At 40.7% G+C, this 14,032-nt stretch overlaps 3 protein-coding genes across 9 annotated transcripts in view; all 3 read right to left on the bottom strand.

Annotated features, from left to right (window-relative positions):
- Positions 1–148: 148 nt before the first annotated feature.
- Positions 149–5,116, bottom strand: LOC311250235 (hyaluronan-binding protein 2-like). Its single transcript, XM_084341818.1, has 13 exons — positions 4,993–5,116; positions 4,870–4,882; positions 4,372–4,467; positions 4,164–4,274; positions 3,874–3,993; positions 3,583–3,699; positions 3,052–3,220; positions 2,164–2,255; positions 1,816–2,059; positions 1,576–1,718; positions 965–1,102; positions 603–745; positions 149–382 (listed from the first exon to the last, which is right to left on the bottom strand). Exons 1-13 carry the CDS (start codon positions 5,056–5,058, stop codon positions 227–229), a joined length of 1,608 nt encoding a protein of 535 aa, XP_084197944.1. The 5' UTR covers positions 5,059–5,116; the 3' UTR covers positions 149–226.
- A 1,614-nt stretch (positions 5,117–6,730) lies between these two features.
- Positions 6,731–11,729, bottom strand: LOC311250232 (hyaluronan-binding protein 2-like). 2 transcript variants are annotated; one of them, XM_084341812.1, is made up of 14 exons: positions 11,612–11,729; positions 11,497–11,524; positions 11,304–11,402; positions 11,066–11,176; positions 10,300–10,416; positions 10,075–10,191; positions 9,449–9,620; positions 9,193–9,284; positions 8,872–9,112; positions 8,644–8,786; positions 8,403–8,540; positions 7,900–7,953; positions 7,494–7,639; positions 6,731–7,401 (listed from the first exon to the last, which is right to left on the bottom strand). In XM_084341812.1, exons 1-14 carry the CDS (start codon positions 11,696–11,698, stop codon positions 7,243–7,245), a joined length of 1,704 nt encoding a protein of 567 aa, XP_084197938.1. In that variant the 5' UTR covers positions 11,699–11,729; the 3' UTR covers positions 6,731–7,242. The 2 variants fall into 2 exon arrangements, with proteins under 2 accessions (XP_084197938.1, XP_084197939.1); XM_084341813.1 differs by lacking the exon at positions 7,900–7,953.
- A 1,473-nt stretch (positions 11,730–13,202) lies between these two features.
- dnmbp (dynamin binding protein) overlaps positions 13,203–14,032 on the bottom strand; it is a 52,145-nt gene continuing 51,315 nt past the window's right edge. For all 6 annotated transcript variants that reach the window (XM_084342645.1, XM_084342646.1, XM_084342647.1 and 3 more), the window contains one exon: positions 13,203–14,022. In XM_084342645.1, coding sequence (XP_084198771.1) covers positions 13,837–14,022 — 186 coding nt within the window. In that variant the 3' untranslated portion in view covers positions 13,203–13,836. The remainder of the gene's footprint in view (positions 14,023–14,032) is intronic.

The raw sequence follows: 14,032 nt of genomic DNA, 5'->3' as shown, positions 1-14,032 counted from the left end.
GACAATGTGTGACCTACATTCTGTCTGGCAGGTTCAGCTTTGTGAGTTTGTATCGGTGCTCCTTTTAACTCAAAGCTGGGCTGGGAGTAAATGCTTGGTTTTACCGCTGATGAAATAAACTGTTGTTTTGTTTTTTTTCAAGCCAAGCGAAGATGAAGTCTGTTTTATTTCCCCAAACAAAAATGATTTAACATTACAGCGATTAAATTCACTTGACTAATGTAGTTCAGTTCATCTTGCTTTTGATCCAGCTGGTAAATGCGTTGACGTTGGCGTAGACACCAGGCTTGTTCCTCACACCACAGCCGTGGCCCCAGCTCACCACGCCGGTGATATAGTGTACTCCGTTATCCTGACACACCAAGGGTCCACCTGAGTCGCCCTGCAGAGTTAGAAAGAGCAGGTTAAGAATATAATACTTTCTGTTGAGGGCCACGGACACGTCTAACACAAAACTGATCCCAAAAAATGTATTTTAACATTTGATTTTTCTTTCTCTTCCTCTTATACAGACTGATTGCTTGTGTGGTTGTGTGGTTGTATCAACAGCCCTTGCATGAGCACTTTGCATGCAAATTCTTCACATTCATAAACATACACACCTGACAGGAGTCGGTGCCCCCCTGCATGATCCCTGCACAGAACATGCTGCTGTCCAGCACACTTCCATAGACGTCACGAGCTTTGCATCGCGCGTCAGAGATCAGGAACACACGAGCGTTCAACAGCTGGCGGCTGTACCTCTCTGAAAAGTAAGCAAATATGAACAACAGTGAGAAACAAGCTCATGCTAAGAACTAAATGAAGGTCTAGTGAAAGATTTTTATCATCCCACTGTATTATGGGAAATGTAGGATCCAGTGTCTTTGGAGGTGAAAGTTGGGATATCTTGCCCCCTTGACTGTTCTCTCTTATCTAATCTGTTTGCACGACATGAAAGGGACTTTGATAAAAAGTTAATTACGTGTTTCAGTGGCTCCCCATCCAGAGATCACGCACTCCTTGCCAGCTGGGAAGGCCTGGTCTGGTAGACACGCTGCCTTCACAAAGCGGGTCTCCTTGGCACAGTAAGGGCTGTCCGTGACTTTGAGTTTAAGCAGAGCTGCACAAGAAATGAACACAAAGTGACGATCATTAGATTGATAGACTAATCAAATCACTTTTCCATTAACAAGTCTGTATTGCTAATGCATCATCATAATTAAAAAAGTGATATAAACAAAATAAATATTGCTAAATTAATAAATAAATGACTTGAAAGTTTGAATCAAAGTAATATAAGTTTAAAGGTCCCATACTGTACTCATTTCCAGGTTCATACTTTTATTGTGGTCTGCCAGAAAATGTTTACGTGCTTTAATGTTCTGAAAACACAATATTTTTTCTTATACTGTCCATTGCTGCAGCACCTCTATTCACCCTGTTTTCTCGTTAATGCTCCCCTCCCAAAAACCCCCAGTCTGCCTGAGCAGGCACTGTCCACTGTGTATCTGCATCATTTCTCCCTGGGTTGAGCGTTTTGATACCTTCACAGTATTTATATGGCACTTTATAAATTCGATAAATGTGACAAACCGATGTCGTTGTAAAGAGCGGCTCCAGTGTCCCTGTAGTTCTCATGAACAATCGTTTGTATTACTGGGATGGTCTGGTCCATCTCCTCCCGTTTCTCTATGTTCACGCCTCCCAGTACCACTTGGTATTCATCAGCAGCTGAACTGAACAACAAAAACAAAAAAAAAAACACCAGCTTATTTTATAAAAATATATGCATATTTAATTGGAAATTTCGTACAAGTTAAATACAACACCTACATGCAGTGGGCGGCAGTGAGGACCCAGCAGGACGACAGGAGGATTCCACCACACGTGTGCTGAAACTCAAAGCTTGAGCGTTTGGGTCTGGTCTGCAAGGACACCTGCCAGGGGTGGGCGCCAGGGAAAGACTTGCTGCCCCCAAAAATCCTGCTGGTGCGAGACTGAGATCTGCCACACTGGGAGAACTGGGTAGATTCTGGCACTGGTGTGACTGGTTTGACTGGCGGTGGAGGGGTCGGGACTGAGACATATCAGATAAGAATGAGCACAGTGCAGACATACAGTACATACTGAATATATATATATATAAAGTGTGTGTGTGTGTGTGTGTGTGTGTTAGATCACCTTGAGAGCACTTCTTGACATTGCAGTAGTCCCATTCCAGTTTGTTTTGTTTTTTAATAAAACACCAGGGCTTGTCATCCCCATCTGGGTTCCTAAAATGTGGAATAAATATTACAACTATTAGACAAGAAAAGAAAGAGGAAGGAATAACTGGAGAGGGGACATAACGATGTTTGCTGATATAAAGGGACAGTTAGTTTTATATATTTTAAGTAATTTGTTATCAATAATCATTTAGAAAGACTGTATAGCCCACACATCCTGATTTGGGAATAAAAACTGGTGGCTGCAGGTGTAGATTGGGAAACTTCTGTTTCTGGTTCCCCCCAGTGGTAGATTCCCCCTCTAGCACAGGGAAGCTGCGGAAGCCCTGAGAGGCAAGTGAGAAAAAACAAACAACAAAAAAATCTGTCTAAAATCTAAAATCTGTGATCTAAAAAGTCATGATTTAACTTTAGGTCAAGTTACTTAATTTTGTTATATTTGTGAAACTGGTGAACTTGTTTCGAAGCAAGCCTTTTTCTTTTCACCAAAAAATGTTTTTTTCAGTTGTTACACGGCTGAAAACAAAAGATTTAAATTACTTGACTGTTACAAACTTTTTTTGTTTTTTCATAAACAGAGGAGAGAAAACAAGTTAGACTTAGAAAATGATCAACAGTATTATTTTTAATCATTATTATAATTTTATTTTGCCTATCAGGGCTTCCGTAGCTCTTCCTTAAACGGACTGACAACATCTTCACAATTTTTACCAGAATTGTCAAAATTTTCAGCAAAATTACAAGACCAGAATAATTTCAAAGATGCTATAATTGCATAAATGTTACACATACTGATTTAAAAAAATAATAATATTTAGATAGTGAAATTATAATTTGTTGATACCTGCAGTGGTTATTATCCAGTCCATTAAAGTCTGCGAACACAGAAGCAGGATCGTCCCCATTCAGCATGATGAAATTGGACTTCCAGTCCAGACACTCCAGCCCGTCTTCTGTCGTACTGACAGCACCCCTGTATGTCTCTCCATTTCCACTATAACAGTCAGTAGGAGCTATAGAGGAAGGATTGTGTCAGAAGACAATTCAAAATGAGCTTAAAATCTAAAATAATAAAAACACATCCAAAAGTACAAACACAGTCAGACAAACAGAGAAAGTCTAAAAACTAAGCTGTGCTCTTGATGGAGAATGGCGAAAAAAAATGTTTTTTTGGCTTCTCTTTATAAATCCACATGCAATATCAACTGCAAGCATTAAACACTTCACATTTTCATTCATTCGTTTAATTTTGTTTTGATTTTTTTTACTCAGAAACTGTGGGGGGACGCCAAATCAACACAAAATGTCACTTTCTACATGAGGATGGTCCTATCAGTCAGGATGATATACACAGTGTCCCTTTTAAAGTCTTTACCAGCTTCACAGAATTTCCCAGTAAATCCATTAGGACAAGCGCAGCGGAAACGGCGGTTCCCTTTGACGCAAGAGCCTCCGTTCTGGCAGGGGTTGGGCTCACAAGGCGAGGTTGGCACTGATGCAGACGAGAAATTAACAAGTTAAATGCACAATTGTAGGCGTGTAGCAAGGGATTCAAAGACAATTGGCCAACCCAGTTTGTTTGTTTGTTTGTTTGTTTACAACCCAATGTACTATCCCACTTAGTTTGTCAAAAGATTAAGTAAAAGATGGGCTATGGGATACTCACAGGTCTTGCAGTCGGGGCCTTGGTAGGGTGGTCTGCACTTGCACTCATAAAATGGAGGTTTGTTTAGGTTGACGACACAGTCACCACGGCCACACTTGATGTTCTGGCAAACATTTCTCACTAAATAATCAAAGTTATCAAAAGCAAAAGTTAGCACCACGTGAGCCATGAGCATAAACATTAATAGGATACAGAAATAAGCTTTAATGACCTCGAAGGAGACCACTGTAATCGACCAAAACAATGTAGTAACTGTGAGTTAAAACTGAATCCATGCTGGGGATTCCTACCTGTTTGACACCTCTTGCCAACGTAAGGCTCAGGACAAGTGCATGTGAATCCTGTAGAAAATGAACTTTGGCACGAGCCACCATTGAAACAAGGGTTTGGATCACAGGAATCTGTAAATAAAGGGACAAAGTGTGAGTGTATGTGCAGAGAGGGGAGGTGGAGACACAATGTAGCTCGAATCATACAGAAACTTCTGGTGCCCCTTACTGTCCTCCAGGAGGTCAAACAGCCAGTCGTCAAAATTGAAAACGTTGTCAGGAGCGTTGGTGCCTGTGTAATCTCCATAATCTCCATAATCTATGTCTGCAAGAAAAGATAGCTGTTCATGTGTAAAAATGATTGTGCAAATTTAAAAAAATGGATTTTCAGCTGAGAAACAATAGAAAAGAGCAAGATTCTAAGATGGATGATTAGTTTAAATGATAACCCTCATGATTATATTATTCAATTATAGAGGTGTTGAAAGTATTATAGATATTGTAAGAAATAAAAAGAGCAACAAAACCTTTAAATAATTAACAGAATGAAAGCAGGACTCAAACGGATTAACTGTAATTGAGGGAAAACGTCTCAAAACTACAATATTTTGCACATTACAATCATCCATATCTCCGTCAATAAGATTCAACTACTTTCTATACATGTTAAAAAGATTAAATTAAGACGCAACATATAGATCAAATGTACATTAGGAAAGATTCTTACAGTAAGCGTCCAGCTGAAATGACAAAATCACAGAAGAGAACAGATCAGCAAGCTTACTTTAGAAAATAATAATAATAATTAAATAATTTCACCATTTATTCATAGAGATGTAGAGAAACTTACACTCGGGTCTTGTCCGTGGACACTTAACAGACTCAGGCTTATGAGCAAGGCCGCTGCAGCCAGCATGGTGCTGTGTGTGAGTCTCAGCACGATGTAGATGACTGAAGATCCAGTGACCGACTTAAATCCCCCAGACCTCGCTGACGTCCCACTCACACATGTTAATCTTTAGCCAGATGCATTGATTCTGTGGTAGGACATTGTCGTTGTTTCAGTTATTTAACCTCGTCTTATTTACTGTCATTCAGTGCTTGTCAGTTTCAACTTTAACCTCTCTGTCAGCACTTTTTCCACTTTGCATCCATTCAGTCATTCTCTTGTAGATATCAGACCAAGAAAAGCTAAACCAGGGTTGGAATATCTTTGATTACAACGCAACGTAAGCACGCGGTGACTGTGTTGTGCAAAAATCAATGCAAACAATGAAGGAAATGTAAAATTTAATATGCAATATGTGAGAATTGGCCACATGTTGAATTAATAATCACCAGAGTAATCTGCTGTCAACTGTAGCTAATGTTAGCTAGTTAGCTGAGTTACAGTAGTCATGCAAATAGCAGTCCAGAATGGGCGCTTGAATGGGGCTAGCTGGTTAGCACGCTATATATGCTTTAACACACAATACATAAACATCGTTCCTTCACATTTGTTGATCATTTTAGTTCAGTTTTGAACGTTTTCAACCATTAGAGGATAATACAGCAAGACAGACAGATAAAAGAACCTGTGTTACAAAACTCTCAATGAAAATGGACACAACCTGTTGGTTATTTAAAAAAAAGCTAAATACTCAAACTAGGACGTGTGAATGGCAAATGCTGGCTAGGATGCAAGTTTATCTATTTTAATGGGGAAATTTATAAGAATTTCAGTTTGAAGCATTCAAAAATTAATTAAAATCATCAACAGAATGTGATGTGTTTTGATAATATGATGTCTATACACTTTGTTGATATCTACTTAAGTTAGCTTGCTAACCGGCTTGCCCCAGCCCGTCCTGGTCCAAAGTTCCTGTACGTGTGGCTTAAACACGAACACCCCCCTGGCCCCTGAGCTCCCAGTCCGGACCACTAGCTGCATGGCTACCTGAGCTAACCTGCTAACAAAAGCTACAGTTAGCAGCAGTTAGCAGCTAGTCCAGTGATATTTGTCTTTTGAGCATGAATTTGACAGATGGCCACTTCTAACATATTGCACCTTTAATATTCTGTATAGATATTATTCTCTACTCCTCAGACAGTTAGGGTTCAAGATAATAAATGTTGGAAGTGTAACAAGCCTTTTGATTGGCCCTCGATACTGCCTTTTTGGAAAGATGTGCTAAAACATGTCGAAGAGTGACTTTAACAATCTCTACAAGAATAAATGTGTTTGTGTCTGGGATTAACATCTCATCCTACCAGGGCTGTCTGAGTTGGCAGAGGTTTTATCATAGCAGCCAGGGTTATTCTATGTAACCAGAGACACAGAGATATACAGATGTTTGTTTTGTCCTGTGATCTTTAGTCTCTTTTTTGTTTTTTCCTCTGAATTGTAACACCAGAGAGGTGAGTCCAAATGAAAAATTCAAGTTTGTATTGGCAATTGTTGTGCAATGTCAAAACCTCATACAGCAACAACAAAAAGGAGAAAAAAATCATCGAAATTACCACAAAGTATACCTATCGCTCACTCGTAAGAGTCACAAAGACCAACAAATTACTGATAAACGTCAGTTTAAAGGAGTCACTCACAGAAGTATACTTTACACTTGTCTTTATTAACAGTTGCTCCAAAAAGTAGGTGGAACCTTAGTTTTGTAACATAAAAACAGTGACTTAAAGCTGCAACACAGTATGTAAGAAATTTAGTTGAAAACATTCAAAAATTAACTAATATTATGAACAGAATGTGTAGAAATAACGTCTGTGTATTGTGTAGTAGAGATATCTACTGAAGCTAGCATGCTAACCAGCTAGCCGAAGGCAAAGCTGCTGTGCAAAAACACTAACACTCAGCTGGTAGTCCCGCTAGCTGCAGAGCTAACTGAGCTAATAAGCTAACAGTAGCCACAGTCATGGATGTATAAAAAGAATATAGTTCACGACAGTTAGAGATTACATACTACACCTTTAAAACACTAATACATATGAGGTAATGTGTCATCCCGGGGATGGAGTGAAGGCTTTTATTGATACAAGAGGACAGTACAGAGTTAGCGGCAGTGTGTCTGGAGGTCACACACACAGCACTTTAAGGTCACGTGCATCCTCATGAGATTAACTGAGAAGCGATCCAGTCAATAAATCTGCGGACGTTGGCGTAGACACCAGGCTTGTACTTCTTTCCGCAGCCGTCGCCCCAGCTCACCACACCGACAACGTAGTGGGTCCCATTACGCTCACACACCAGGGGGCCGCCAGAGTCACCCTGCAGGGACACAGAGGAGGTGTTTTTATCACGGTTCTCTCCTTATTTATTCTCATGAACAGGGTTACAAGAAAAATATGTGTCTCGCAGACCTGGCAGGAGTCAACGCCTCCTTTCATGTTGCCTGCACAGAACATGCTGTCGTCCAGCGAGCCTCCGTAGACGTGGGGAGCTTTACATTTCTCCTGGGAGATCAGGAGGACGCGAGCATCCAGCAGCTGGTTGGTACCGTACTTCTCTGAGACAGGAAGAGAGTCACTTCAGCTGTAATGTTTAAATTTATCCAGTGATACATTTAGTCGAGTCTTACAGGATAACTCACAGTGGCTAAGTTGCATTGTGGGTAATGTATGAACCAGGTTTTGAAAAATAGTCCACTTTCTACAATACCTATTGCAATTTATTTTATTTTACTTTTTGTATTTTGTTTTGTGACATTTAAAAACCAATTAAAAAAATCACCTGAAATGACACACTTTGAAATAAAAAGTACATTACCCTGTTTTCCGATGTAAATGCGTGCTAGAGGTGAACTGGATGAATATCCATGAGCTGCCAAAGTTCAAAACATTTCCCATTTTATTGATTTAATCTCAGAACTGGGCTGCTCCTTTGGGTTTCAATGTTCTTACAACTACTTGTTCTGCGTAACTCAGTCGCATTATCTCAACTCAAATACTGTAGAGTTAAAATCCTTTTGATTAATTATGACCATCAATTTGACCCCATTAAAGGTGCAATATGTAAGAGTTGACCACCTGTCGAATTCAAAAACAAATAGGGGCCAGCTTATTGCTGGAGTAACTCCTAGTGTGTTGGTGTTTTACACTGCAAGCACAGGAGCTTTGGACCGGGATGGGTCGGGGCTAGCTGGTTAGCATGCTAACTTCAGTAGGCTATATATCTTTGCGACACAATACATAGGTATAATTCTTGCGTACTGTACCTTTAACTGGTACTGATCTGAGTGATTTGACAGTGCAGACTGAAATGATGCTTACGTGTTTCAGTCACGCCCCACCCTGAGATCACACACTCGGTCCCATTGGTGAAGGGCACGTTTGGCAGGCAGACTGTCTTTACAAAGCGTGTTTCTTTGGCACAGTACGGTTTGTCCGTCACTTTCAGCTGAAGCACGGCTGCACAGGAGAGACAGGAAGTCAGAAAATTAGACAGAACAGGTTTTTTATTCTAATTATATTTCATTGAATAATAGTGAATAAAGCCATTTTTGCACCTCACCGACATCATTATGAAGAGCAAAGGGGCTCTCCCTGTATTCCTCATGCACAATGGCCCTCTCCACTTGAATGACCTGATCGTACACTTCATCCTTCTCTATGTCCACTCCTCCCAGCACCACCTGCATTTCATCTCCGCTTTTTCTGTTACAAACAAACCCCACAAGAGAATTAAATAAAGCCGAGGTGAGCTTGTCCGCATCAACCAGTCTGGAAAACACATACTTACATGCAGTGTGCAGCAGTGAGCACCCAGCAGGACTCGATGAGGACGCCTCCACAGATGTGGCTGAAGGGCCTGGAGGAGCCTCTGGGTCTGGTCTGCAGGGAAACCTGCCACGGATGAGCTCCAGGAAGAGACTTCTTCCCACCGAAGATTCGGGCCGAGCGGCCGGGCTGCGGCTTCCCACACTGGGAGAACTGGGCAGCGGAGGTGTCTGGCTTGGCTGGAGTTGGAACTGTTTGTGGAGCTGGCAGGAAAGGGAAATCAAAATGAGCAAATGAAACTTGTAGCGGCCAGTATCTTTCTGTGTGTGTTTGTGTGATTTACCTTCAGAACATTTCCTAACTTTACAGTAGTTCCACTTCAGTTTGTTATCTTTGTTAATGAAGCACCAGGGCTGATCGTCTCCATCAGGGTTCCTTGAATACACATTTCAAATCAAGTACTGTAAGGGCAATGTCAACACATTTATAGATCTTTTCTGTGGTTTCAAGTCCATGTACTTGTACTGTACGCATGTATGAGCGCAAACAGGTTTTTTTAACAGTAACATGTGCAATGTTTACACAAGATGGCTCCTCACCTGCAGTAGTTGTGCGGCCCGATTCCATCGAAGCCCGCGTACTCTTGGAAGGGATCGCTGCCTTTCTGCACGATGAAATAGGAGTTCCAGTCCAGACACTCTTCTCCTTCCACTGTCTCGCTCACCATGCCGAGGTAAGACTCACCGTTGTCTTGGTAGCAGTCGTTTCGTCCTGGAAAAAAAAGAAAGTTTCTCTTTAACCAGGTAATATGTACAGTATGCGTTTTTTAAGGTCCGGTATTGTCCATTGCTGCAGCACCTCTATTCACCCTCTGTCTCAACACTCTGCTTTAGTGCCTGTGTCTTTAAAGCCTCCCTCCTGAAAAACAGGTCTGCTATGATTGGTCAGCTCTCACAGGCCTGAGCAGGCACCTCCCACCATGTTTCCGCATCAGCTCTGCCGGTGTTTTTGCTGGCGGTGACTATATGGCTGTCATGTCACAACGTTGCAGAAGTCCTGACGCCTCATTTAAAGACAGTGTCTGAATGCATTTCTCTGTGGATCCAGCGTCTTGATACTTTCACAATATTTATATAGCACCTTGACTTGCTTTATGATCAAAAAGGCAATATGGAACCTTTACCATGTGGACTTCTATTTTGGACGATGACGTATTTGTATTTACCAACTTCGCAGAACTTTCCGCTGTATCCACCGGGGCAGGAACACTGGACGGAGGAGCGCATGGGACCCTTCTTGCAAGAGCCTCCGTTCTGGCAGGGATTGGGCCTGCAGGGAGAGGCTGTGAATGAAGGCGAGAAGATCACTGTCTGATGTCCAGTGCCAATGAGACAACAAATTAAGATTGACTAGAAAAAATCAGTAGAATAACATATACATAACAACAGACCTTTCTTGCAGCTGGGTGGCCTGTACGGAGGCTTGCACTTGCACTCGTAGAACGGAGCAGTCGTGGTGACGACACAGCTTCCACGGCCACAGTTCACGTTCTTGCAAACATCTTTAACTGTGAAAACACAAGGTGCATTAAGTTTCTTTCTTTTCCATCCACTATAGTATTCTATGTATTTATTCTGGTATTATTCATTAGTAAAATAATTCTGTTTTATTTGGTGTGCAATATTTTAGTGTGTATTTTCACGATGGTAATTTAAAACCATGATTACAATTATGTCGCTCTTGGATGTAAATGTTTCTAACTTTCTCATGAATCATTTTTGTGTGTATTTATTCATTTTTAATTGTACTCTCAACATCACTTGAAAATAAGGTCATGCCCTCAATGATTCTTTGACATCTATTTAACTCAAAAACTACATCCAAATTCATTTTTGGTCATCAGAGCTACATATATTTGTGTTTCTAGCACTGGGGGGCACCAAAGTTATATTTTTTCCAATCCTACACACAGTAGTTTTAAAATGAAAACTGAAAAAATGCAAGAAAAGTTATTAAGATATTTATATTATTGTACTCCAGGAATTATAATGCCTTTACTGAGCCTTTGAAAAAATATTTGCAACCTCTGAGTATTATAAATGAAGCTCTGATTTACCTGATCTTGTAAAACTTAGAAAAATAGGTAGTTCGGGAAAATACATATTAGCTTGTCATTCCCTATGTCAATTGCTGCAGATTAATGAGCACACTCGTACCTGTCTGACACCTTTTTCCTGTGTAACGCTCGGGGCACACACATAAAAAGCCGCCATCAGCAGCGGTGTCACAGGAGCCCCCGTTCAAACATGGGTTTGGATCACACTCATCTAAATGAAGACAAGAAAACCAGTCAGGAGCAGAGTGCAATAGATTGTAAGGATGTCTTGATCAATCTTGCATGCATTCACGTATCATAAACCCTCATATGTGCTGTTTTTGCCAGAGGTTGTTTACCTGTCATATCCAGGAGCTCATACAACCAGTCATCTAGAGTCAGATCAGCCTCTTCGGCAGGGATTTCAGTGGGGAAATCATAATAATAATACTCATATTCTGTGAGGGGAAAAAGAGGTATTTAAGCATTCCAGCCATGAAGGACTGATAAAGTCAAGTTTTAGTTAACTGGAAACAAAGTGAGTGTTTTTACCAGTAAGGTCATCTGCTCCTGTGATCGCCTGTCACAAAATATATTGATTATTTACCAAGCTTTGCATGTTTTCCAGAATATTAATAAAACTTAAGATTCCATGATTCATACTTACATGGAAGTCTTGTCCAAACGCAGTGAGTGCACATAGTTGTATGAGTAAAGCTACCAAGCAGCCCATGTTGCTGTGGACCCTGGCCATGACGGGACCAGTCTATGGTTTTTTGCTGAGATGCGCGTCCTAAATAACACAGAGACCCCGCAAACACTACACCCCCCTGTTAATCATTAGGACCCCGCATTGATTTGACAGACGTTACATGTGACTCAAAACTTTGTCTTTTTTTTGCCCTGTGCGCCTTTATTTCTGTCGAGGTCATCAAAAGTAAAAGCAGCAAGCACGGAGCTCTGTGTAAAGTTCTCCCTCAAAATCTTTAAAATCTTTTTGTGGTCGTCAGGTCTTTCTTGTCAACATTCCTGAGTGATCTGAAGTTTCTCAATATTAAAGAGCATTTAACCTTCGTTAGCTCATCTGACATTATATCTGACAATGCTGTTACAGAAACCTGGGATATGTATTTACAACAATGGTGTTGTCCTTAGAAACCAAGGGGTGCCAAATCCCACAAAATACCAATTCCTACATAATGTTGCTTAAACAAAATAATGCATAAATATGAGCTTGCACAGATTTGCAGTGTGTCACAGCTAAACGCCTTGAACGGGCAATAGGCAAGTTTTTTGCTTCATCGTGTCATAAAGTAAATGTTGATTGCACAATGTTATGGCTACAGAATAGAGACACCATCACTTCCACATTGCTATTTTGTCTGTCACCAGGCTTGAAGTCTTCTGGGAAAATGAAGCCAGGCTGGTGATCCTGTCTGGCAGCCTGGCACCATTTTCATGTATTCATGTACTTTCATGTCTCTGTTGCAGACTAAATGACTAAATTGATTTCAAAAGTCTCTCTATGTGGTGTGTTTGTGTGCTGTGGGGAAGTTGTGACATCTAATGATGACAGATTGCATCTTTTTGTGGTCTGTTGTTAGAAACCCTTATGCAGGGGTGTTGCAATGTACAGATATTGGCATGATAACCGTGACATTTAAAAATGAAATACTGACTTTGTGTTAATAATACACATTTTATCGTAAAAATAAAACACCTTTGAATTATTTCTTTCCGCTCTTGCTTTGTCATGGCGGTAAGCGTATTTGTTCCTTTTGTACACTTTTGTACATTTATGGCTACAGACTCTCTCTCTCATTACACATGCATTTTGTGTGCAATTCATTTGCCAAAACAGAGATAAAAAAAAATCTTCAGTCCATGATAATCATGTAGTCAAAATCTGATATTGTAACCAGCCCTAATGTAACAAGATGACGATCTTACACCACAAAGGAAAAACGAAAAAAGGACACTGTCATTATTTGTCAGCTGAGCTGTTTTTTATTCAAACAGTGATCACTTTACAGTGGGAGCAATATCATATACTCAATATACAGCTCTATATATAATGTACATGGGGAGTATGTGGAGAAATCAGAGTAAAGATCAGACCACTATCTCTCTCTCCCTGTTCGTTAACCTCTGACAGGTTAAAGGGTCATCACCTGTTTGCACAGTGTCAACCCAGTTCAAAAGTGTATTCAGGTTACTGACGAGGGGGAGTGCTTGTAAACCATATATATAATATGCCATTCAACTTTGTCCATGCTTTTAATTCATTTCATACAACACTCCACATTCTTGTTGATGGCTCCACAGACACTTCAAAACCAGCAACCAGTGGATAATCATCCTAAGTGCCTCAATCCTTGATTGTTGAACAGTACGGCGTAAATGCATCTAATGTTCATGCATAATTCTAGTGGTGTAATAAACCACATGCAGAATACAATTCATTAACACAGTGTTTAGGCCAGTCCGTCTCTATACCACTTGATGTTTGCTTAGAAGAACCAGCCTGAACCCAAAATATTCACATTTCCATTGCAATCTCCCAATGTGCTAACCTTTAAGACTGTTATCTTAAAAACGTACAATTCATTGTCTTCAGCTCCAGAGAATATGGCAAAAATCTGGTGCAATTCACAGGTTTTCTGCTGGAAACAACAGAATGTAAAAATAATATAAAAAGTCTATAAATATAGGCATATAATGCTAACTTTAAGGAGCAGAGTCAGCAGCAACAGTCAGTCCTTCTCACTACCAAACTCCATGAAAACAGATCAAAAATAAGTCACAGCGTGTCCAGATGGTCGTTTGTCTATTTGTTCTGTCCGCTCGCAGCCTTCTCCGGTCCAAATACAGTCTCAGGTATCATCCGCTTGTTCATGTGTATTCTGATTTGCGGATGTAGTTGGAAGGCACATAGCCTCGCCGGCCTCCTGCTTCACCCAGCCACCAGTCGCTGTTGCCGTTCATGTCCTGGAACTCCAGAATCCGCAGCTGCTGGTTGGCTGAGATGCTCAGTTCATTGGCGCAACGGGCATCGAAGGAGTAGAGAGCGTAGTAAATCTAAAGACAA

This window comes from Pagrus pagrus (genome assembly GCF_965226575.1).
Source record: "Pagrus pagrus genome assembly, chromosome: 21".
Lineage (NCBI taxonomy): Eukaryota > Metazoa > Chordata > Actinopteri > Spariformes > Sparidae > Pagrus > Pagrus pagrus.
The sequence above is the reverse complement of the archived record's forward strand: the minus strand, read 5'-3'. Positions and strand labels throughout refer to the sequence as shown.